Genomic DNA, 27224 nt, shown 5'->3' with positions numbered 1-27224 from the left:
GCGCGCACATTGTACACATCAAACATATGATATTACTGCAATTTCTCTGCGTGTGCGTCACTTGATGTTTATCATCGCGATACACAATTAAAAGGGATGTTTAAACACTTTCGTAATGCAATGTCCGACTTTTCCTACTTGATATGTCGAGCAGGCAAATTCGATAATCGGCCAAGTTTTGAACCCTCGGGGCTTTATTGCCTCCTCTTGTAGTCTATGTTTGTAATTAGGATCGTTCGAAATAACCGAACTGTCCGCCATGCATGGCGGATGTTATCCAGACACATAGCGGCCACACAATGGATATTTAATCTCAGCCTCCCATCGGGAGACCGGATTGAAATGATCGATCGCTCGCGTTGCTTTTCAATAGACGAACTCGATCTGCAGTAACTTTTAGACTCTGCGAGTTTTCCATTATATACATTTTAATTTGATGGAAACGAGACGTACGCATCAAGAAATATTCTCGAGAAAGCTGGAATGGGCGCGCGTTGCTCCTCCTCATTTGTTCGTAACGAAATATCTGTCTCTTCTTTGTAATATTGTTAGAACTTTGTGCATGCTGAGAATAACACCGATCGATATTGGATGCATTACGCTAACATTCCGCTTCCGTTGGATCAACTGATTACTAAATTCTTATATATCGGAGAAGAGAGGATAATACTTCTGGATTAATATTTTTCAAGTAATAATTATTGCGCGAGCAGGTTCGCATATTATGTACATTGAAAGTCTCTTATCGTGCTGTATAAGAAATTAATTCATTACAAGGAACAACACCAAGATAATTAATCGCGTTATTTACATACATATTAACATATGCAGACATTCATGAAACAATGAACATTATTTATCTGCATAAAGTAATTATATTAAATGATATTACACCAAGTTAATTAAATAGAGCCTCGAGTCATGTCGTATCACCATGAATAATTATATAGTAACAATGTTATTAAACATGCGTCTGAAAAACCAATATACGTGCAAAGTTGACGAACGAGAAGAGCGACTTGATGAAGGCAACACTAATCGCGTTATCGCGTACCTACATCGCGTGTTACGTCAGATGTTGTATTATGTCGTAGGTATCATTATATCATTATATAACCATTTCTTATTAGAAGCAGTTTATGTATAAACCGATTGAAACGACCATTAGCACAGGATTAATTTAATAAACATTATCATGCGTCGGCGACAAAACATTTCTGGTATCTTATCGTAATCGTCATGACTTCTCCAAGCGAGGAAACTGAGGAAAGAACACGTGACATCGATGCGATATCAGGCGAAAGAAACGAGATAAGAATCAGGTTCCGGACCCAGACCCGCAAGATAAAAGACCAATAAGATTACGTGCGATGGAGCTCGTTAACAGACGTGATAAACTCGCACCCTCGAAGTTTGATTTATCAAAACCTTCATACATGATTTTTACTTTGTAAGAATTAAGTACGAGATTTCTAAGCACTATAATCGATGGATTAGATGCAGTCTACGCTATCGCAGCCTCCAATCGTTGACTTTGTTATTACATATTCATCCCCTCCTGTCAAGGATACTGTGAAAAAGTAAGTGATGACAGTCCGATCAAACGTTTGTGATAAAGAGAGCTAAGAATCGGTCCGAGTAATCTCGCAGGACCGAGTAAGCTACCGACAGGACTAGCTGGAACATCCGCTGGAGAGATGTGCACCGGCGTGTTCCAGTCGCGGAGGCTGCGCGGAAAAATCGATAGCCGACGCTTGCCGGCAGCAGCAGCAGCAACGGCGGCGGTGGCGGCGGCGGCGGTGGTGGTGGTGGTGGTGGTGGTGGTGGTGGTGGTGGTGGTGGTGGCGGCGACGCCGCCGTCGTCGCCACCACCGTCGCCGTCGATGTTGAACAGCGCGATGGAGTCTGCCCGATGGCGCAGTCAACGTCGGGACCGGCATCCTAAAAGACCAACCCACGCGGTTTAACCCACCAGTTTGCCAATCCACCACCCTTTCTCTTCTGACTGGCCTCCCCTCGAGAGATGTCGCATCCCCAATATAAATAGCTCCGGAATCGCACGAACGTTTCCGCGAGGAAGCGTTGGCTCGCGTGCACCATTTACGGAAGTGCGTGCAATGTGGGGTATGTGTCTGTGTGTGTGCGTGCGTGCGTGCGTGCCGCCGGCACGTTGACACCTTGTTCGTCTCGTCGTTCCCCGAGACGATGGAATCCGCGAGGAAAGGTGGCGAGACGCGCCGCACCGTGGCGAGGTGAGATGTCGAGCTGTCTCATAACTTTCGGGCCGGGCCAACGAACCGGTAAAATCGCTCCTTTGACGATCCTGTGCGACGTGTATCGCGTTATCAGATCTCGGACGGGGCGCTAATGTGTTTCTCGGTGTTGAACCGAGAGCGCTCCATTGCGGGATGCGAACGACGTACGCCGCAGGATGAGGAAGATCTGTGCGTGTCGTGACTCAAAGCGTACATGTATTCACCAGATACTGGTTTGGATATATTCGAGATACTTGTTACAAGACTTTATCTTTGTTTATTCACATGCGCGCGCTTTCTATTGCAATTTGATATTTGTGCTGATGAGGGAATATCCGGCATCTATTCGTCCTTTTTTGTGCACAGCGAAAACTGCACATTTTTACGCGTAAGTTTAAGCGAAACGCGAGGAGCGTGCTTCCGCCCCCGTACCAGGGTCGTCGCATCAAACGTTTATAGTCTGTTTAAATTTGAGTCGGAAATTTTTTGTCAGACTATATATTTTATTCTTGCCAAAGAATCGATTCGTTAAATGACAACACGTGGTCGTTATTATCAAGTCATTGTTCGAGTTTTTATATGCTTGTGTTCTCTTTGCCGGGATGCAAGCTGCGGATCTCCGATACGACCCTGCGATACGCGCCTTTTCGAGGACATTGACCTCGGCTTCCGCGTTTGTCTGGCTAGTTTATCTGTTTTCCCTGGCGTTCTCTCAAACCTCCTCGAATCATCGAATTTCGATAAAACGCATAACACGGATGCAAATGTGCAAAATTTCGCGGCGACGATAGTCCAAAAGCAAATTTACGGTATATTTCGATATAAAGTCCATCTTTTCTCGATTCGTTTTCGTCAGGTATGAATTTGTCGCCTGATGTGTGTTTGCTATTATGACCACCTTTTTCTGAAAAAAATGTTTTTGCCAATCTCAATATATTTCTATGTCGAGTTGATATTTGATAAATGTGTCCTTATACTCTGATGGTTTCATCGGTTGAGTGTTAAATCGCTGAAATGTACGAGGCGAGCAATCTAACGATGTAAATCCATCGTGATTAGTGGTTGCAGTTTCTTCCAGTCGATGCATCTCCGTTAGTTGTTAATCGTTGCTCGAACGATACCATTCGCAGTGCAATTTCCAAATTACCGTAATTTACTCATTAAGCTGACCTAGTAACACTAATTGTGCGCTGGTGATTTACTTGTGCTCTTTTTTATACCGATATATACTTCGCATTTACATCATTTTAAACGAACAAATAACGTTGAATTTGTCATTTGCGCGCTTTTGTATTCAGTGCATACACATGAAGAAAGGTTACGCGAAATCAAGTTTTAATTTTTTATCTGTACATTTAATTAGCTTTCGCTAAAATACGTGGAATCAAGCAGCATATTTAATTTACTATATATAATTAAGACATAGGTACTATTGCAAATGTCAAACAAAAATATCGAAATTTTAAATTCAATATAAGATTATATACGGCAGATGATTATATACGGCAATATATAAATGATCATACTTTAGTGTACATTTAAATTTATGGGATTTATGTGGCGCATTGAAGACTCTTCGGTTTACGTTATCTTTTTACTTGGGCAATTGAAATATTGCACAAAGTACGTATAATCGTATTTTTATTATATGTCTATATTTATCATTGCGGTAATATATCGCGGCGCAATCTGACGCATCGTGCCAGAATACGTGATTTCTGTATCCATTTCAATCCCTCCGTTTTTGCTTTTTCTTTCTTTCCTTCGAGAACGACTTCATACTAAAGTACAGGTTTGTTTTGGAGTAGGCTGGAGCCTACTCCAGCGATCGCAACCGCGCACTCACCCATGTAAGAAGCGAGGTTAAAGACATTACGAGCTCTCGTAGAAGTCACGTAATTATTACGCGACCGTCGTTACAGTTTCACTGACATTAATCCCCACGCGTCCGACCTACTTGGACACGTACAGATATTAATTTGCTTCTCGTCTGTCTATCATCCATTGACTAAATAATTGTCTGACTCGATGAAGTAAAGCACTATATCTTAATAGGCGCATTGTAAATATCTGTTTGCAGATAGCTGATGGATAAAAAAGTGTAAATCAAACTAATTGACCGCTTTAATTTGTGTTGACAAACGCAAATTACATGATCAAAGCGAGCTCTACGCTGCGTTATCTCCGCTCCATTACACAATTGCGCATTACAGCGTACCGCAAACAACAAAGCTGTTTTACAGAAAATCCCGTGAAATTAGCAATTGCGTGATTTCTGATATTCTTTTGGAGAACGTACTCCTGTGGATTGTTACGCTTCCGGTCACGTCGTAACGATAGATTTCATTACTTTTGAATTCTCTTGAAGTACATCCTTGCTCGTGGCCACTTCGATAAATCATTTTGACTGCGTTGTGGCTATTTCGTTTGTTTGACACGAACATAAAACTGGGTCAACGTTTTTCGGCAAGAGATAGGAAAATGGATGGATGATGCTATTGATCGCGATACGAGAAAGTTTGTTGTTATTATTTTGCATAAATTTTACTTGCCAAGATATTGATCTCCTGTGAAGATTGTTGATTAATATCACAAATTTCTATCCGCATCACTTTGTTTTCAAGAATTCTTTGTTTAAAATTTCATTTTTAGAGTTGAAAAAGGAGATTTATTTTTCAAATTGATGATATCAGTTTCATATAAGTCACTTTCATGAGAAATAAAAAGATTTTTCACAATGCAATATATATCGGATAAAATAAGATTGAAGAGGGTTTTTTTACGGCAAATGAAAGGTCTGTGTAAGATTTTTGAAAAGATAAGATATAAAAGTGTCGCTGTAATATAACTGAACCTTCTCTTTAGGTTCCGAAACCACGTTGCTGACCGATATTTCGTTATCGGAAAACAGTAGCCCTACTGATGATATCGAGATAAATTACAAAATAACTACATTAAAAACGTTACAGTGTTCACGATCTTGTTTAATCTTTAAAAACATTTTGAAAAATATTTCAAAGTGTATACGTGTATAAGTGTAATATAATTTCTCGATTTTCAACGAATTTTTACATCGACTTCACAATCGCTAATGCAAATAAAAGCAAAATCGTGGCCAGAAATTCTGGCCTATTCTATTCTAAAAAATTAGCTCTTAATACGAATTTAATTGCGGCTCAATTATTCGCAATTAAGCGCATTGCCGTCATGGGGTGATTGAGACGTTCGAGAAAAGTTATGCGCGAGAAAAACGATAGAATAAAGGGAATAAAAAGTGGCTTCGGGATTTGAAAAGCAGGAGCAAAGTTAAATCCGCGCATCTCACGATATCTCGCGATGAAACGACCAACAGTGCCTCGGCGGGCCAATAAAGACCAGCGTTTTGTTTTCTTGTCTTTCGTGGTAAAGAGAGGATCTATCCCACGTGTAATCTCCCTTTTCATCGCGTATGTATCAAATCGTAAAAGAGATCAGGTACCTCGACATAAAGGAGACAGAGAAATAAAAAGAACAATACAATAATCTGCTGATAATTTTCAAGTACAAATTGTAAAACATAGTACAGTGAGATTTATAATACAGTAACTGAAAAAGCTCTTTTTATTTTGCTTATATTACAGAGTAATGGGGCATTCTCTTTGTACGTCAACCATTTTAATATATTGATACATGTATCGATACACGTGTTACATAAATTCTTCAAAATTATCATTTTTTAACGAAAGAGACTTTACAAAAAGAAACATTTTCACGTAGTTTGCAATAGACATTTTTGTTAACGAAGAATAAGGAATCAATATTAAAAGAGAGAATCGAACAAGTGTAAAAGATTTTTAGACGTAGTGACAACTTGTAACTTGTCATTAAATAAATAATTCAATTCACAATGCTTGTGTGACATAAAGTGAAATGACATGTACTTAAAAGGAAAATATCCGAGAGTTTTTATTATTGTTGTCATAAAAGTGTTTAACCTGTGGATTTGCAAAATGAAGTGCTCCGCAAGTTCCAAGAATAATTTTGATTGTTTGGAGAACTACGTCAAATGGAAGCTTTAAGACATTGTCGGCGTTATTGCGAGAACGTCAATTTTATCCAACGCGGACCTGTGTGTTTTCGGAGAATGGACGAACCTAGATTCCGGAAACGACAGGTGTGGGAGAAACGCCGGAATCGCCAGGTAAGAAAAATGGACGACCGTCTCATAAATATGTGCTCCTGTTCTTTGCTTCTCTACATAGTCAATCGATTCCGATCCACAGTCAGAAAAGAGAATCCTTCCGAAAATTTCTAATATCGGACAACTGTGAATTACATGTTGAATGTGTTATCAATTTAATATCTCGAGGGAGACAAATTTCTAATGTAATTATCGTATCTAATTAATAATAATATCTAATTACTTAATAATATCTCTATTAAACATCGAGCAATAATTGCTTTTTGTCTGTTTATGAATAATTGCGATATATTACAACGTTGTTTATTTGCAATAAATATAAGGATAAAAATGTGTGAATCTTAATATGTAATATGTTATATTTTAGTATATGCATTTAATTTCAAATAGCAAAAAGTAGTTTCATAAGCTGAGGTAAAAAAATTAAATTGATCTTTTTCATGAATAATGTGTTTGGCTCGTCGTTGCAAGCGCGCTTTTTTCCATTTCTTGTCATCGAGCCTTTTTCTGCACAGACATTTGAAACGCGAGAGAGCTGTTATAGAAAATCGGCCACTATAGAAAACAACTTCCGCACTAGTTGATCTTGGTGAATTTATTTGTAACGCACCGTACAACTTATTTTTTCGGAGCTTATAAATACATCTAGAAAAGGAGCATTTCGTTTTCGTTGTCGCTTCCTCGCGGAAAATCTTCGTCGATCTCTCGAGGCCAACGACCCGAGGACGGTTGCATTAAACAGGAGATTTATTTTCGTTCTCCAGGAAAAACATCCTTACGACGTCACGTTAAAGAAAATTTCATTACACGTCCAAACGATGCACCGAATCGAAGTTTCGTCGAATTTTTTATAGCCCGTACAAACCGATACATGTATATACGTCACATGTACATCACACGTTTACGCTACACGAATGAGATTTTCTTGACGACCAGTATCGATTTCCGTAACACGCGTTATATCCTGTTGAAGTCGCCCGTTGCATCACTTTACGTAGTCATAAGATACATACATTTTTTCGTATCGTTCTCTGATGGTGTTATCTCATTGCTATCTTATTGCTTCTTTTTTTTAACTTTCCACCGTTTCTAGGTTTTTTTGACAAAATCCAAATATAATAAATACAGTAGGAATGAGACGGAACTACTCCTCTCATCGCCTGTATAAATCGGAAAGCATTATTGATGTAGCCACTGCAGCTTTTATTCAGTATTTTCATATATTTCACGGTATAGAAACAAAACTATTAAACATCTAATTTTTGAAAACATATATTACTATTAGTTAGATTTATTTATAAATTGGATTTATGATAATAAGTATTTAACTTTATCATAATAAATTTTTACTTATTATAGAATATATAATTTGAAATAAATTAATCCGGCTAAAATTCCGGCTGAAAATTATGGAAAGAGAAATATGTAATTTTGTGATTTGAAACCTAGAGAATTAATTGTCATGAGTGTTTCATCGTGTGAAGCGATTAGAATCATATGTTTATTTACTTTATAAATATTTCCCACCTGATTTGCTGAGCACGTCTAAATTATAGAATGAGATTAAATTTCTACCGTTTCGAATATTCCGCTTGCGTTTAACGGTTTATACGTACTAGCGACCGCGACCGTAATACGTTATTAACGAGGGGTTTGTTTGATCATCACGCGCCAATAAATATTTTCACCTGGTACTTGCAATCAGACTAACAACATTTCGTCGCGGTGCTACGAGAGCTTCTATGCGGAAGCGCATCGCCGTGGCGCCGGCGTTTGTGTACAGGCGTTGCAGGCGGTACTGGTCAATCTCATTACCGATCTCGCTACCGATTGTTTTCGGCTCGAATCGAGCTGCGGCAACGCGCACGTACCGCAGCTCTCACGTTTTATCCGTCAATCCTGCTATTTGCCACGAAAATGGAAGGAACCAGGTTGCCGAGCAAATTGGCAAAAAGTTTCTAGTCTAGCATAAAAGCGTATTCTTCTACTTTTCGCACTTTTCAACACGCCCCGTGCAACAAGCAACTGGATATAAAATGCATACGTTATTGTAAATTACACTCTACAAGTATGTACATGATTTGTTGATTATTAATCATGCGATTGATAATTTGCATTGCTTTAATAATAATTCGCCTCTCAATAATGGGTTATACTCGTGTACAAACTAGCGTACATCACGACGAAGTTACAGGATTCAGTGGTGTTCGGCAAACACCGAACATCGAACGGATTTCGCCGTGAAACGTGCCGTTGACACTTCTGATAGGAACACTTTTCGCCCATTGAGACCGTATAAAGCTCCGCGAGTTGCAACTGTCGTTTATGCGTCGCACCGATAAATTCGAGCGTGCCATTTTTTTTTGTTCGTTCTGTGTGCGCTCTCGTTTATGTCGAAATAATGATCCAGTTGCACAACGCTCGCTGCTTTACGCGTGCACGCGTTTGCTCGCGCAAATCGAATCTTCCTTTCCATGCTGAAAAAAACGTTTCCGAAGCGTACATTGTGTTTGAATTTCAATGAAATAATATACATATATACAAATTCCTGATTTCTTTCACATAAGATATGAGACGCAATTTTCTTCCAGAAGGATTCCTACTGCGTTGAGAAACTATGCTGCATCTCTAGCTGATTGTGAGATGCAGCATAGTTTCAATTATATGCCACGTAACCTTCCTCATTGTGATACTTGAGCTGCTGTATCAGCTTGCAGATGAAGCCTACAACAAAGGGCTGAACGTGTTCCAGCAAGATGAATGATTACGTTTGATTGAGTTGTCAATAACTAGGGTTGCACGAGATACCAAGACTAGTCTTGGTATTGTCTTGGTCTTGTCACACATTCCAAGACAAGATCAAAACGAGACTTTGTAATTAATTATCAAGACAATACCAAGACGAAGGTGTCGAGATTATTGATCTTGTCAAGATTCTTGGTTTTAAAAAAAGGTAAAATTAAATTAAAAGTTAGCAATATCTTTCCCAGTATGCTTTCCATTTAATGGTGTAATGTAATGAAAATCTAATGTTAATGACTGAAACTTCCAATTGTTATCTATAAAATGTATAGTAACTCCGTAATATGATTCAAAATTTGGCGCAGTCCAGCCATCAATTGTAAAAGAAAATTTACTTTCTCTTTCATAGCATTTCTTTTAGGCATATTTATATTAGAATTTATTCTTCGAAAAAACTATTGCGTCAATTCGTCATTGAATAATGTAAACGGAAGTCTTTTGTAACTTAACACGTATAATATAACAAGCGAAAATCGCGTACATGTGAGCTCGGCTCTTGGGCTAGCTTGGAATAGCAGAAGAGGATAGATATATTATTTTTCTGTCTCCTACCAAGCGGGTAACGTTATATATAAATACATATATATGTATTGTTTTGAAAAGAGTAGACAAATGACATAAATATATATAATTATTTTCAATTATATTATAAAGATTATATTAAATATTATTGTAAATAATTGTTGAGTATACAATTGTTAGATAAAAATTGTTAATTTCGATTAATTATTAAAATCGAGACAAGACAAGATTTTGGTCCAAAAATTCACTCAAGATCAAGACAAGATTAAAATTTTCAAGACCAATACAATATTTTCACGAATATTGTCTTGTCTTGGGTCTCGTGCAACCCTATCAATAACTCTGCCGATCGTTGCGCATTTTTCTACAATCTACGACTCTCCACATCACTTGATCTCTCTCTCTCTCTCTCCCTCTCTGTCTTCTTAATCTCGATTATTACAATTATCAACGGAGCCTATTATTTGAATGAGATTCAAACAAACGATTAATACATCATACAAATCATACAAACCAGTGCCAATTATCGATACTCGTTACCCGGTAAAAGATGCATATTACCAAGTGGTTAAAAATGCGAATAAACTATTAGGTTACACTTAATTTTGGGGTTTTTTCGATGAAAAAAACCGCATTTATTAAAAAAATTGATACTTAATATTTCAGTCAAAATATTCTCTCACTTACTACAAACAACCTCTTCCCATCTTTCTGGTAATAAGTGGATTCCGCGATAAAGAAAAGACTTATCTTTTGAAGCAATCCATTCATCGATTCATTTTTTGACTTCCTCGACATTTTAAAAGTGTGTATCTTCAAGAGCATGCTGCATCGATCGGAACAAGTAATAATCAGATGGAACACTGTTACAGGAGAATATTCTGTGTGGGGTAGACATCCCTTCCAAGATCCAATAACTTTGCTTTCACAGTCTTAGTGACATGTGGCCTGGCATTGTCGTACAAAAGAATCACTTAAGTCTTTTGTTCGCTATTTACGGTCGGTTATTGTGCAATGTTTGCTATAATTTGTTTAATTGTTGCGAATGTTAATCAGTTGAAACAGTTTCATTTGGTTGTAGCAGCTCGTAGTACACAACACCTTCATATAATCCTACTAAATGCAGAGCATAACTTTGTTTCCATGGATATTGTGAAAATCGCCACTTTTGAATCAAAACCTGGTCTAAACCAGTATTCGCATGTCTTATGAATGGAGCAGAATCAGGATAAGTTTCAATAATTCGGTGAGCTTCAGTAGCTATTTTCTTTTGATCAAAGAAGAAAAATAATAGATATCGAAAATGTTGTTTACCACGGTCCATTTTTACGTTATGAATTTATAAACAAATGGAATAAATGAATATTTATAACAATAATTCCACAACTGTTTGATTATGTGCAGAAATACTGAAGCTTTGACATACAACAGATACAATCAAACAAATTTACTTATTTACATCATTAACGCCTGAATCAACCCTCAAAATTAAGTGTAACACCTAATAGTACCTACATGTTTGAGACACGGTCGCGATCAATACTAGAGGGGAAGAGTGAGCGATTTATGGACTAACGCAAGAGCAGCACAAATGATGTTAAACGTGCTCTTGTAATAGCGGACGCTATCTCCTGGACGAACTTTGGGACACTCCGCGAGTTAGCTTGCCGCGAGAGAGAAGTGTTCGACGACACCTGCGGGAAACTGATATCTTATGCGAGGACTTTGTGGCAGACTTACGCGTACTTATAGAAGGATGCGGGACTAAGAGACGCCTGCGATCTTCCAGCGTGTGCCCCACACTCTTAGTTATTATTTACCATACATTATGTCGATAAAACGATGCACGCACGATGCATCGTGAAACCTACGTTGATGTGACGCACACAAAGCGCGATAGCGAAGGTTTGTTTTCTAGGAATACGTATAACGTTATTATTAGTCCACTCTATACAGACTGACATTCAAGAGAGAGGACTCTTTACAATTCTCGATATTGTTAACTAATAAGAATTATTATTACGACCACATCTGCCAAGATACATATATTTACGTATAATCTCAATTCTTCAAAAATACGAGTTTACATAGATTTATAAAGCTCTTCAGTTATTATCATCATTTTGCGAAACGAGTGTCTGTCATCTGTACCATTTCTTCGACAGGAGTTCTATAAATTTATATGATCAAAAATTGCGGAAATTATTATATCAAACTGAGACATAACATCGTTTGTAAATCAAGCCAATCGCGTTATTTCTGTTCATACATTATTCGTTTCGAGTGCATTAACGGTAAACGGCCTGTCACGGTTCGTTAAGTACATTAGTTCGAGTGGAAAGTGACGAGACACAAAGTCGTCCCTATCGCGCTTGTTCACGAAACTACTGCACCCGTCGTATCATTTTAACTAAACCGACGTAAACGCGAGAAACTGTGGAATTCGTTTTGCGAGTTTCGTTCCTGCATAGTCCTCCGGCGCAGTTGCACTAGAGTTGCCGCTTCCGATCGCGATCGGAACGGCGTGTTATCTTTAATCACACCTGGTTGCTTCGCACCGAATAATGACGGAATATTTTTTTTCTATCTAACAATAAGAGGAGCAGGACACGAACCTGAGGGATGAACACCGACTAGCTTTTTCTGCGACAAACCGGACAATCCCTTGGTCCCTAAGGGGCTCTTCTTTATCAGTCTTTCGGTCTGTCGCAATTTTCTTGGACGAGAGATCTACAACTGATCATTATAAAAGGAGATTTATAGTAAATTTAGGATAAGGAGAAATCCATGTCAACTTAAATTATCAAGTTATTCGTTTGTCGTAGTTATTTTGCGACATAAAGTCGGACAGTCGTGTGGAATGGATAAAGGTGAAATGTACACAGTTCTTGTATGAATTCGAGAATACAGGGAATGATATGGAAAACTGTTGGTACTTTCCAGATTCCAGAGACATGCTTCATCTCTCTATGCATGATTTAGACGAAAATGTTACTTCATTATTCAAGATAGAGCATATTACTCTTATTACTCTTGAGCGATTTCGAAATTAAAATTATTATTTGCAAAGAAGATTGCAAAATTTATAATTGAGTTTGAAACTTGCTTTTTGAGACGTTCGCGATAAAGTGGATTTCTGTCTACAGATGCAATGTCACTCTTGCACTTTATATGTATAAGTGTAAAAATTATATGTATAAAAGCGCTTAAATGATAAAATATTAAGCAAACCTTTGTATTCCATTTGACAACATTCGTACTAAAGTCTCTGGATTATTTTTCACATTCAAATTGCAAATATCATTTCTCTTATAGCAGCGTTTTTTTAAACGCATTATTACAGTAAAATAATAACTAACTGATATTCTCTTGTGTCGCATAAAATAGCGAGGAAGATATTATATCTCCGTTTAAGTCTTACGCTCGTGTCCGTACGATCCATGGGGAAATCACTCGCGAAATTGCATAACCAGTTTCTATCTAACTTTGATTTGCTATCGTGTTCGTACTCGTGGACAAGGCAGGCCGCATTACACGATTAATCGATTAGCTAAGATTGCGGAGAAAGGATTACAACGCTCAAGATTAATATTTGCAAATTAATGCACATGTAAATAACGCATTACCTGCAAAAAGATCAACATCTTTGCGGAAAAGATCGCGACTACAAACGACTTTAACCGATTTGTCTTGCAACTTGATATCCAAGTCTACCTATCCGTGATATGCGTCGATTATTCCGATTATGCAATCGGAAGTAATCCAGTCGTTAATCATACAATAATATTCTCTCTTTCTTTCGCTATATTCATCAACTGCGAGTTGTAAATAGTTAATATTTTTGTAAAGAGTAACAAAATGTCAGAAATCAATAAGAAGAAAATGTTCTTTGCGATAGAAATCAACAGTTGAAGTTAATTTCAGTCAACCAAAACTTAAACTTAAACTTTAAAACGTAAAACTTAAAACTTAAATCATACATGGACGCGCGACAACTGCTCCGAATTCTTGCCATCGTGAGTGACAACGTCAGTTCTTGAATAGCTCTCGGAAAATGCTCATAGTACTGAAAATCCAACGTAATTCGCTTGAAACTTTCATGTGACCTACCATGTTCTCTCGGGCACATCACTCTCTCTTCGTAAGCGTAGCTAGCTACGTTTTGTTGACTTAACGTCGCCGCCATTGTATTTATCCACCTATACATACGACAGATAAATGCGCGTCAGATAAATCTCCGGTATACGTTGGACGTACAAGCGTGTCGCATACTCGTAAATTGTCTCGTAAACAATATCATGGAGCGTCAAAAGATAAGTGCTTGTGGTACCAATCGCGGTCTTGCGATCAACAAAATGAAAATTATTTCAGCAAAAGTATCGGAAAATCCTACATGGTTTGTCAAAATTCTGTAAGATTCTTTTGATTCAAGATATTTTCTCTCTTGGAAATATATATACAGTGTTTTTCGTTATCTAGATACAATTATCTAGATTTTCACCTAGATGCGATCATTGTTTATTTTATCTTTTATCTATATAATTAAAGTATGTGGCATCTTTATCTGTATCTCAGATAAGAAAAGTAATATCTTACTCTTACTATTATATAAAGAGAAGTCACATTTTCCTTTGTTACCTATGATCTTTAAAACTACTGAACCAATCGACTTGAAATTTTAGTATGAGTATCTTGAGGGTCCCTGGAATGTCATAGGCTATATCATTTTCTATAAACTTATTTTCTATAAACATATTTTATATCGCGAGCGAAGCCGCGATGGGGAATGCTGGTATTTTATAAAACATCTAAGATAATGTAATCAGTGCAATTGCACTGATTGTGAGTTCAATTTTTCTCAAAAAATATCGCATTCGATCAAAACACTGTTAATACATTATATATAATATTGTTATTATTTAATGTATTAATATTGAAGTATACCTATTTTCCGTAGAGTTCTCAAGTGTATTATTTTTATATATCGTAAATCAGGAGTTCTCAACTTAATTGAAAAGAAACAGAATTGAACACCAAATATTTGACTTCTTTTTGAACATGGTCCGCTAACTTTTTTCTCGACTGCGCCCGCGACATACCTCCAGGTTGTGAGAATCAAGTCTTACCGCTTCGACAGGCTAATAATATAAATGTACCAGGGACACAAACAATGTATGGAGTTAGTTATTTGGCCAGGCGAGTAGGTGAGATAGCGTGCCAGATTTGCGTGATCGGATTCAAGTCGGAATCGCAGGGAAACTGAATCAACGAAGAAACCGAAAGCGAGTCTTTCTTCAATTCCATTTATTTTCAATTGTGCTAACTTCGGAACTCTTTTATAAATACATCAGTCATATACTATCTATAACGAGTGTCATCATTGCCCTCAGCGGCTTTTAAAATCAATATTATAGTATATACAGTGAATGCAAAAAGTATTCGTACAGGGGAAATTTCTTTGAAAAAATCGTTATTTGTAGAAAATAAACTTTAATTAACAATATATTAATACTGAATACAATATATGTTATACTTCTGAATAATATTACATCAACAAAAATATAATAATCGAAACATATCGTCCTTATAATTAACAAAACCGAAAACTTGTATTAATTCCTTGCGCAGAAAGTATTCGTACACTCCTTTTTTAATTAAAAAAACTTATTAATTAATACTTTGTAGGGTTTCCATTAGCATTAATTACAGCTTGTAGTCTTTGATTCATCGAATGTACCAACTTTTGCGTGACAGTTGATGAGATAGAATTCCATTCTTGTTGAAGAGCTGTTTTTAAATCATTTTGATTAGAAATTTGCCTTTTTCTAATAGCATCTCCAAGAATTTTCCATAAATTTTCAATAGGATTCAATAGGATTGAGGTCAGGTGATTGGGGAGGTGTATATAATTGTTTCCGAACATTATATAAAAGCCAGTTTGTATTATATGCTGTATGTTTAGGATCATTGTCCTGTTGGAAAATATATTTTTCCGCGATTCCTAATTTTTGTGCACTAGTATGAAGATTTTTTTTTAAATCTCTATGTACATTTTGTGGTCCATTATACCATCAATAAAATGTAGATTGCCGATTCCAGCTGCGCTCATACACCCCCAAACAAGTACAGAACCGCCACCATGTTTAACCGTAGGTATAAGATTTCTTGGGTCTAATTCTGTTTTTTTTTTTTACGCCATACCATACGCCTGCCATCGGAGCCAAAAATATTATATTTGCTCTCATCTGAGAAAATAACTGTGTTCCAGAATTCATCCGGTTTATTTAAGTATTGTTTCGCAAATTCTAATCGTTTATTGCGATTAGTCGCATTTACTCAAAACTTTTTCCTGGCAACACGGCCATGATATCCGTTTTCTCGCAACACATTTCGAACTGTGTTAGCGGAAACGTCCACACCGCGATTTTTTAGTTCGCCCGCAATCTTTGGAGCACTTGTTTTCGGATCCAGCTTTACTTGGCGAAGAATGAAACGTTTGTCGGTTTCAGTGAAGGCTTGTGGTCGGCCACTTCTTGGTTTATTTTTAACTGTTTTTCTAATACAAAAACGGTCAATTATTGATTGGACTGTTGATCGAGGTCTATCGATGAGCTGAGCAATTTCCCGTAGAGATTTACACTGATTGTGTAATTTAATAATGATTTTTCGCTCTTCTTCGTTAGTCTCCTTATTCTTGCGACCCATTTTGCTCTAATAACGCAGTAAGACTGATATGGATAGTATTTCTAGGACCGTAACCGAGAAGTAAAACACACATTTCTATTGTAAACAAAAAAGCTCCACGTAAACACTTGTGTCGCAACGCTACAATCTAAATCTCTCAACTGTACGAATACTTTCTGCGCATTGATTTACTACAAGTTTTTGTTTTTGTTAATTATAAGGACGATATCTTTCAATTATTATATTTTTATTGATGTAATATTATTCAGAGATATAACATATATTGTATTCAGTATTAATATATCGTTAATTAAAGTTTATTTTCTACAAATAAGGATTTTTTTAAAGAAATCTCCCCTGTACGAATACTTTTTGCACTCACTGTACATCTACATAAATTGAAGTTATATTGAAAGTGAAACTCAATTTTCGTAACAATTAACCTGCGTTCATGTAATTTCGCAAAATTGCGCATGCGATTGTCGCTGATCCAGGAACTCCATTCGCCATCTCGCTGACACTATCGATCGTTGCAGATTACTTGTACTATCTTTGCGTCGTACGTCGGATTGATTTGTTTTAGCTGACTCAATTTGAGGGATAAATGGGACAATTTTTATGAACTTTCAGCAAATATTCAATTGTATACAATATGTACATATATACACATTTATTTTGAAGAGATATTTACGGGCGCGTGCGAACAATTTGTATTAAATATTATATAGATTGTTTTTGCAATGAGATAGAACAGAAATGAACATACATCAATTTCATCACTTTCATCATCATTTTTACCAAATATGAGATTATTTTAAACTGACCTATTTTATTTATTTATACATGTATGTAATATAAAACTGAAATTTATACATTCCAACTCCCAATTTATGTCTGACAATCGATATTCGGTCACAAAATTCAGCGTAGCGTTCATAAATTTTTCCGCTTTTCTTTTAGTATGATCTTTTTGTATCTCACGTTATTCCCCCGCGCAAGTTGGCAACGATCCTGAAACACATGTCCGACAAAGCTGGATTCCTGTTATCCGAGTACGTGATTCTACCCCATATGCTAGGATATGACCATAGATAAAATTCTAGATCTAAAAATGCCGTCTGTATCAAATGTTGTTTTTTTTGTTTATTGAGCAAGAAATATCTCAAAGTATGTCCCGGAGGAATTGGTCAATCACAAAACGAGGACTAAAAATCGAAACTTCACGTTTATGTCACCGCAAAGCGTACGAGCCTACGGTAGAATCCCCTTCTCCTCCTCATTTTTCTTGTTTTCTTTCGCGAGGTGTGCGACCATAAATTCCGATTGGAGAACTCGCGGTGCACTTCGTGGTTCTCGTTTTAAAGAGGGCCGCAACGTGCGCACCTTCCACTCGTAAATCCCAATCAGAACCCGTAATTTATGGAACGGGTTACTGCTGCACATTTCGCAATTCGCTGTCGAAATGCACGCAAATTCGATCATCCCAGACGATGAACAACCGCGTGCGATTTGTTCTTCGATTTGGCGCCGCTCCCGTACGTTGTTTTTTTTCCTCTTTGCCCGCGGCGACGATAATTCGAAACGCGCGCGGACGATACTTTTATGGGCTACAAATTACAAGTCGAATCACCGCGTTTCCTCGAACAAAATCCCAAAAGAGATTAACGACGCGCCGACGATTCTAGGAAATCATGTTTTGGAAATTCCTCTTTCTCTCTTGCACTACTCTCCTCTCTCACTCTCGACGAAATTATTAAAGTATCCCGGTTAATACAACTTGAAATAAATCAAGCGCAAAACAGAAAATGGCGATTTTCCGGGTCTCACGGTTGGCCGATCTGAAAATGTTACGTACGCCGGATTCTCGACAGCGTCCGATCGACTTTTAAAATCCTCGGCCGCCTTTCAGTCTTAGCCAGGCATTTTACGGTACGGCGACTGAAGCTCGGACAGGAAAAGTCGTTGGATTTCAGTAAATGGAGTTGTCGTTGGTGGACCTGAGAGACGCGGTCCCCGTCTCGAGAGACGGGAAACGAGATTTTCATTGAGCGCGGCTGGCTCACATACAGATAACGTGTCAACGTATCCAGCAACTGCAAAAGAGAGTGGTGGTTTTTAATGGAATCGGAAAACCATTCGTAGTGGCAAGTTAAATCGTTGCTTAAGACATCGCGTCAGTGTTAAGTTCACGAACGCGATTCGGCTGACAAAAAATCCATGGCTCTAGAGATATGCTCGCGTTGAGTGCAAGCTGCGACGAAGATTGATAGATCTCGAGGTATAACTCGAGATCGAGATGTACTCTTGGCGTGTCCCAGAACATTCCGGATTGAAAGGGAATCCAATTCTTCGAACATACCGCACACTTGTTACTTTCTGAGTTTGGCAATTTACTATAAAAAAATGCAATTCTTTTTCTTTTTCTTTCTCACATATCGGAAATGTCGAATGCTCCGATGCAACAAAAGTTAAAGCACTCCGTATAAACGTTCGGAATATTCGCGCGTTCTTGCCGACTAATCTCGGTCATAGTTTTTGGCTGATATTAAATTTTCCGACACGCATTGTTGCCTCTGCGGTCGATTGTTCGCAGCCGCATCGCTGAACTTTCCTCGATAACTGGTATTTTAATGCGCTTCGTACGTTAGTACTGCCGTCAGACTAGACACTATCGAGAAAATGCATCGACATCGAACGTCAGTGGAAAGTTGCAGAGGAGCGTTCATCGGTTCATCTTCGATGATAGTTATTTACGGCATCTGCTTTGACGGATTACCATTTGTCATAATAAAACTGCCGCGCGCGAAGATTATGTCAAGTTGAATAATCGCGCATGATCGATAATGCAACATCTTTATAGAAAATTCGCGATATTTTTTAATTGGAATTTTTTTTTAAATATTAAACGAGTACATAAAGTACAAATGAAACATTAAAAATATTTCACTCGAAGAAGAAAATGATTGTTTCTCTGAGTAATCATAAATTTATAATATTCTACATACGCGATATGCAACTATCTTTGTTTGAGAGGCGAGAGGAAAACGTTTTTAAAGACGACCTAGCACCTAGCTGAAACAATGGCGGGCAGACCAGCGTGCGAAGAGAACACCATTTTTCTCGTCTCTTTTATATCTGGTCTCTTTCTATCTTTTTTCGAAACAAAGCGAGATAAAAGATGAAACGAATGAGAAAGTGGTGCGAGTGGAGCGTCCCCAGGAAATTCTTCCTCTGTGATCCCGGCCGATGCCCGGAGAAAGAATTACTAAAGCGGACTACCACTTTTGCGAATCTCATAACGCATTGTAAGCAAACTGTACTTCATTAAACTGTTTGCTGCTCCAAAAATTGAAATATCTCTTACTCGTTTTAGATCTACCGCTGTTTTTGTAACCAAGCTTTATTCCTTGGGAAGTGTTATTCTATGTTAAAGTATAATCAAAGTAACAGTAGTAATTATGAAAAGGATTATAAAAAGAACACGAGTATACCTATAATCTACAGAAAGAAGTCAAAGCACAAAGACGCGAATGTTTTTTTATTTATTTCTGAAAGCATAAATAAATTTACTTTCTCTTTTTCTTGGGCGTAATTGCAGGATGCAGGAACGACACGAGGATTCCAGATGCAGAGGATAGAATGAATCGCAGAGAGGACCCGCTGTTACGGCAGCATCGCAGCCGTCTGCTGCAATTGGCCGAGGCGACAAACATCAAACCTGGCCGTGGCAGCGGGAAGAGGCGCGGACAGAGACAGTCGCATGGTTTTGGGTCCAGGTCAGTTTATGAGACAGAGTCAGGTGAACTCGCGTTAAAATCAAAGATTAAAGAACACTTTCAGAAGGTAGTTTAACGTCACAAGTCTATACTGAGTTTCAAGGAGTTTATTCGGACGGAATAATCCGTTTTCTTTGAAAATATTTTTCGTGAAAACGGTATCCTCTTAAAAACTGTATACAAGATCCTTTATCCTTCTTCCAAGTTGTTATTGCATCACTATTGATTATTGATCGATTGACTCGGATTGGCACACGTGGTAAAATTGCAGTAATGGCGGACCCAGTCGCGTAACACTCCAGGATATCGTCAGGAGTGATCCTGGATACACACCGAACATCGAGCACTTAGTGTTTCCGGAGCGCAAGAGCAGCAATCCGAATTTGGCGAGCGTCGTCGATGGCTCACCGCCAAGCAAGTCCAAGTCAACTAGTACTGGAAGATCTAGGATCGCCGAAGTCTTTGCTCGGCACTATGCAAGAGGATCCTCACAAGATTCGTCCGTTACATCCAGGAAGAATCATGTGAACGTAGGTATTTGAAATTTCATCATGATCTCTGATCTTTCATTGGTTAATGTTATCTTATTATTATTGTCCCTATATACCTATGTTTACCGCTTTTAATTAAATTATAGTAAGAACAATCTCTCTCTCTCTCCCGCTCATTTTTAAATTTATAATTCGGTCGTAGTATCGCAGATAAATTGACAGATGTTTTAAAAACGCGCATATGAAAATACAATGGTATTGATTGCAGTAATAAAAATCACAATAAAATGATACGCACCGTTTGAGACTCGCCGATTTGTCAGATCGGACAAATCCTCCTCTCACGCGAGCAAGAGAAGACGAGAATAAAAATACTTTCATCGACACATACGAAGTTGCGCCTGGCTGCCGGTCGCTCGTACGTGCTTCGTCCATATTTGGAAGTAGAAACGGCCGCACGGCCTCTCGCGTATGGTCGCACGCGTTTAGTCTGCAGACGACGTAACGATAATGACGCGGTTCTAGCACTGGTCCCTTTAGCGATTGACACAGTTTCATAACGATCATGGCTGGCGATAATGGTGTCCGTTAACGAGTCGCCGTTAATAAAGAAATCCGAAAACGATTAAGAAGACGAGAGAGAGAGAGAGAGAGACATTTTTTTAAGAGAACACCTTGCTATTGGAAAAAATAAAACCCGCCAGATTAGATCAACAGTCTTCTGTTTTTTTCTTCTATTTTTTCCTCTGATGTGCCCACGAAGAGCGGCCTTGGATTTTGGTTACAGAGCACATCGTTGGACAGTGGGAGTACAATAGGTCATCAGCCGGGGCCGTGCGGGCCCACGGTGGTGACGCGAAGCGTCGGACGCCGCTGGCTGTCGCAAAACTCGCAGTCCGCGAGGCAGCATTCGGCCGAGGACGGGGTACGTGGGGGCAGTGTGGGCGTCGGAGGGCCCGTTTCGACCTCGTCCTCGAGTCAGGCACCCGGTCAGGCCGCGCCTCCCGCCCTGCCGCCGCGGAGAGTCAGTCCGGCCGCAGATACAAGCGAGATCACGAACGCGAGCTCGATCTCGCGTGTCGACAGGTAATGCGTCGCGCATTGTCGCTTCTCGCGTGCGATCCAAGTAATTCGCGAACGTACGCGTATCCCAGATATCCCTCGAATTTTGTGACTGATTGTCATACGCGCGAGTATGCAGTGCTTTCAACGTGATTGGTCTCGGAAATTTTCGATGGACGGTTATCGTCATGTGGTGGAATGGTTCCGCAACCACTTGCGTCGCTAAGAGAGACATCCAAAAGATCGGTTTGATCTCAAAGTCAGCATCCGCCTCGAACGCCAGAAACATTCGTTTAATCGTTTGCCCGTTCCTGTTTGTCCCTTCCGCCGTTTCCACTTAGATGTTGGGGGTGTTTACATACGATGCAAGTTTCATGAGGTCCACTGCACTACCCCGAAGATCATGTTCTTTTCCGTGCTACTTGATGCGACCAAATGTTCGTCGTCATCTGTTTACATGGAAGAAATATAAAATTTATCGGACAAACGGCCAATCTGGAATAATCTGGATTCTTAAAGACCATTAATATTCGCTGATTAATTTCACAAGAACAACTAGAAGATACCTCGCATTGGAAAGAATCGGAAATATGAAATTTCGAACGAGATAAAAGACATTTTCTCGCAATTATTGTGGCGCGATTGGTGCACTCGTGCACATCAGTGTAGTGGACGAAAGATATAACGGATAAATATGGATGAGAAATATTCCGCGGCCTTCAACGCGGCGATTACACTGGCGCGATTGTGCGCAGCGGTATACTGAGAGGAGGGTACTCTTTCATCTCGCCAACCCCTATTTGGTTTGACAAATCGTTCTGTTCGAAGAGCGGTTCTATTTAAAACACCACGATCAAAAGGAAGCCACCCCGACTCTATCGTATCATGTCGGTTAAGAGGTAAATATGATTAATCGAGGACAGAGATATTCTCGTCCCGCTCGCGATAGCGACCGAGAGCCCGATTTATTGGCGCATTTCGTCAGCCATATGTGGAGCGATATCGACGAAAGGTTATTCGCAGCGAGTAGCACACCCGAAATACGCTTTGTCACCTAGTTTCACCGTGCAACACCGTTCCCATCTTTAGCTCGAATTAATTAATGGCTCCATAAATCACCCCGAGACCCACGCTGCTCATATAAATTCAATGAAATTTATATTTTCCATTAATAATTCTTTTCATCGCTTTTCCGCCAAATTAGGATAAAACTATCATAAAATCACGTGATAACTCCTTCGACTAAGAGCTCTTGAGACGTTTTCGAAAGAAAATCTAAATCTGAATTTATTCGTCGAATAAAAATTGCGCCTAATACGCTGGTAGATATTAGACGGAATTTTCAGGCGTGACATTAACTCAACATTCTTTTCATCACTCATTGATCACACATTAATCACACATTCATCAAGGTGCACGGTGAAACTATGTGATAAAGGTGGGTTTGAATATCTCGTACGACGACTCTTATCGGAATTCTGTAACGAAAACATCGATCTCTCACCGAGTTCACTGGTTACATCATTGATCCGCCTTACAGAAAGATGCATATGGCAAGATCTTGCTTCTTCCTTGTTAACTTGACTCGTATGGAAAAGATCCGTCTTGTCATATAATACGAAACGTGCGATATTTTCACTGCACGGCGATAAAATTTTTTTACATGATGCAATAGATGCGCAGGGAATGAGACAGGAACAACGAGGAAAAGTAAGAAATACGCGCGTGCATGAGAGCAAGAGATAGAGACGGCGTAATTCAAGGAAAACTATCAGACATTTGATTTTTATGTATTGTCGTGAATTTTTAACCATACAGATACATGTAATGCAATCTATTGCATTACCTTCTGTCTCTCTTTCTCTCTCTCTCTTTTCTCCCTTTGTTTTACATTTACAATTTCACTGTACAAACATTTATCGTCGTCGAACAATGATCAGATGACATAGAGATATCACCGGATATAATGAGAGAGAATGAGAAAGAATGAAAGAGAAAAGGAGAGAAGCAAATAACAATATCGCAAGAAACAAAAGGAAGGGATGTAGACAAGCAAAAGCGAGTGCATCTATCTTACTTCGAAACGTCGGCTGAGGCGAGCGAGAAGCTCTCTGTGCCGACTGTCGCGTGAAATCCCTGAAGATGTTAAAATGCACCGTGAGTCAATTTCCTTTTGCAAGGGAGTAAAGCGAAATTCTGGATTCGATAATAGCGAATCAAAGAGATACAAACAAGTATAGAGTACAAGATTATATAGCATAAAAGAAGACACATTATAACTTTGTCATTCTCGGATGATGAAGCAATGGTGAAATCGCAAGGAGAAAGTTGCATGAAATTGTGCAAACTTTCATAAATTAAAAAAATTAATTAAGTAAATTATAAATAAATCATTTGTTTGTAAGTGAGTGCAACTGACGTGATTTTACAATAATTAAATGAGAAAGCGAAACATCGTTCCTATTCTCTAAACTATTGTTGTTCATTGTATCTCGTTATCCCAAAACGCAAGGATGAAGTCCAAATTTTATATTTAACAAATTTTTGCCTCAATGCAGTCATACACGTAAATCTCAATCGGTTGAAACTTTATTTCGTATTCTTGGCATATCGCGAGCCACATTCAAAGGAAAGAAAATCATGATTATAGGGGCCCGAATGTGTCGATCCTCCATCTCCGCAACGCGTCGGCGGACCCCTGGGAGGTCGGTTCTCAAGGCTCCTCGTACAGCGTCGGCAGCAACAAGAGTCAGACAGGAGGGAGCAGAGGAAAATCCGGCGGGAACACGCGTGGTTCCTACAGCCGTGGAAGTTCGATACCATCCTTGAAACGTCACGATACATCTACGTCGACATCGAGTCTTAAACAGCAGCAGCAACAGCAGCAGCAAAAGCAGCATCGGCAAGACAGTCATGGCCACGTAAGTAAAGAAATCACATTGGTCGCGTGAGACGTCGACTAGCGTCTCCGTTACCAGTTTATTCGCGAAATCAGAGGTAGAATTTGGGTTTACACTCAGGAAACTGAGCACGATAATTATATAGATTGACGTCGTATTAATTAAAGTATTAATTAAAGTCGAGCAAAGATTTAGCTGATACTGCGTCTTTGCTCAGTTCCGCTTTTAGAAAAAGACGTAAACATTATTTAAATCGTTATTAGTGTTAATTAATATATTTACGTTGCGAAACGTTTTTGTAAGTTTATCCAATACTTATAGTTTTCTTCAATATAAAAATATATAATGATATAATATATATTACACAAATTATTTAACATAAATTAAAAAATAAAACATTATTCGTTTGTCAAAATCAAATTTAGTAATACGTTATTTCATTCTTTCATTCATTCTTATTCATTCTTCAAAAAAATAATTAAGCAAATTAATTGCTAAACAAATACGATGAAACAAATTTTTAAAGTACATGATGCAACATAGTCAGAACATCAGAAAGTTTGTCAGAGATATCAAAATCCTCTTTTATACAGGTCTCTTCTAGTTCTCGTCGACGCGACGCCGCAAACTCTTTTCTGTCAGGCAACAGCGGCACATCTGGTGAATTTTTCATCAGCGGTAACTGCAGTCGCGAACTGTCGCCTGTGCGATGGTGCGATCGCGAAGTCGACGGAGTCTATCTGGGCCGTTCTGGATGGGTGCAAGTGCAGCAGCGGTCCCTCGATGAGAATCGTCGCACGACCTACGAGAGCAATCTGGTGACCGCAACGACTGGCACACTGCCGTTGTCGCGACGAGCAGCAGTCAAATTAGCGGACTATCATTGCAACAGTGAACCGGGCAAGTGCCCGCAGGACTTTGCTAGGGGACTGGACACGCAGAGACCAGACTTCCTTGCTTTGCACGGCCAGGACTTTGACTCGGTCACGACTAGCGCCTGCACGTCACCGCACAGCATCCCAGAGTCTTTCTCGCCGCCATCGATCACGCCGATCATATCGCCGCCACCGGCGTTCCAGGATGCTGTTGCCGGTCGAAAATCGTCCGCGTCCAGACACTCCACTTCTGGGCGCAACAACTATGGCAGCAAAGCGCCTTTTCTACCGCGATCAAACGCTATTGTCGACAGCGACATTATCAGCCCGCCACCGTCGCCGCCGCCACACCAGATTAGCTGGAACTCCTTGCCGTCCGCATCGAGAAAGAATTCCACCTCGGTGTCTTCTAGATCGAAAAGACAGAACACCAGTCAGCAGCAACAACAACAGCAGCAGCAACAGTATCGCATGGCGCAGGCGAAATCTCTGGAGGATCAGTCATCCTCCAGAAGATCGCAATTTGCACAAAGGTACATCGAATCCTCAAGCTCGTCCTCGTCATCGATGGGTTTCAGAAGCCTCGATAGTTGCGTCACCAAGTCCATCATGCCCAGCTTAGCGGAGAACACGGATTCTTCGGTCGAAGAGTACGTAACGAGATTTTTTGCGATTAATAACTGTGCCAGCCAGCTTCATTCGGAATGACCGCACTTAGTCTAGATTAAACATATCTATATTTCTAAAGATTATAATTGATAGCCTGTTACGATAAAATTTAATCAAGGCCGACATTTAAACACATTCCATTAATCATAAATATTGATCGCTCGCGATATGCTGTACGTGAATCTGTTAGCGGAATAGAGAGAACCTTAAAAGCAAAAGTTCACTACGGAAATATCGGTCTTTTCGTACTAGATATGAAGACGGTGACGAAGACGACAATCCCAGCTCATCCTTAAATCTCAGCCTGATGTCGTCATCGGGTGTCGCGTTGAACTCATCCACAGAATCGATTCGCGCCAATGGCGAGCGTATCTCTCCCAACAGGCAAGGGTAGGCATACGGAAACTGACAAAATTTTAACGCAAAGACTACAAGAATTACATTTGTATTACTTGACTGAATCCACTCTCAAATTCACAATAAAGTCCTTCTCCGAGATTGTCGAAAAATGTTTAAATGTTTTATCTAGGAGAATCCACAGAAGCCAACAGGGGCTAAGAAGATCACCAGGATCTTCCGAGTCTGGAAAGCAAATGTTTAATTCGCCTTCCTCGTCGTCCTCCTCATCTAGTAGCGAAGGACGACAAGGACGATCACCCACACCTAATCATCCCTTCAGACGCGGCAACGCTTCGCGACAGCATCAGAGCGCCAGAACCAATCAGGTGTCACCCGAGTCTCATCAATCACGGGTCAGAAGATCTAGGAGTCTCCAATTGCCCGAGAAGAGATCGCCAGGAACGGTCGGTCCGCAGAGGGATCACTCGCGGGAAACGAACGAGGCCCACAGAGTCGTCGTGAAGATCGTGAATGACCGAGGAAGTGAGAGGTCTAAGTGTCACATTCTTCAGAACAGTGCGTACCACACTCTCATAGATATTCTATGTACTAACTTTCGACGCTGCACACGTGTATCGAATGTTTTACGACGTGGGATATAGATGTTCG

At 39.3% G+C, this 27224-nt stretch overlaps 2 protein-coding genes across 6 annotated transcripts in view; one reads left to right on the top strand and one right to left on the bottom strand.

Annotated features, from left to right (window-relative positions):
* Positions 1-27224, bottom strand: part of LOC105282681 (upstream stimulatory factor 2) — a 97826-nt gene that overhangs the window by 3960 nt on the left and 66642 nt on the right. The gene's annotated exons all lie outside the window — the stretch shown is intronic.
* Positions 1885-27224, top strand: part of LOC105282683 — an 89815-nt gene continuing 64475 nt past the window's right edge. The window contains 8 exon segments of the mRNA XM_026969380.1: positions 1885-2252; positions 20042-20219; positions 20491-20749; positions 21498-21796; positions 24423-24693; positions 25266-26197; positions 26469-26606; positions 26746-27131. Coding sequence (XP_026825181.1) covers positions 20083-20219; positions 20491-20749; positions 21498-21796; positions 24423-24693; positions 25266-26197; positions 26469-26606; positions 26746-27131 — 2422 coding nt within the window. The 5' untranslated portion in view covers positions 1885-2252; positions 20042-20082.

The sequence above is a fragment of the Ooceraea biroi genome, chromosome 4 (assembly GCF_003672135.1).
Source record: "Ooceraea biroi isolate clonal line C1 chromosome 4, Obir_v5.4, whole genome shotgun sequence".
In the NCBI taxonomy this organism is placed as follows: domain Eukaryota; kingdom Metazoa; phylum Arthropoda; class Insecta; order Hymenoptera; family Formicidae; genus Ooceraea; species Ooceraea biroi.
The sequence above is the reverse complement of the archived record's forward strand: the minus strand, read 5'-3'. Positions and strand labels throughout refer to the sequence as shown.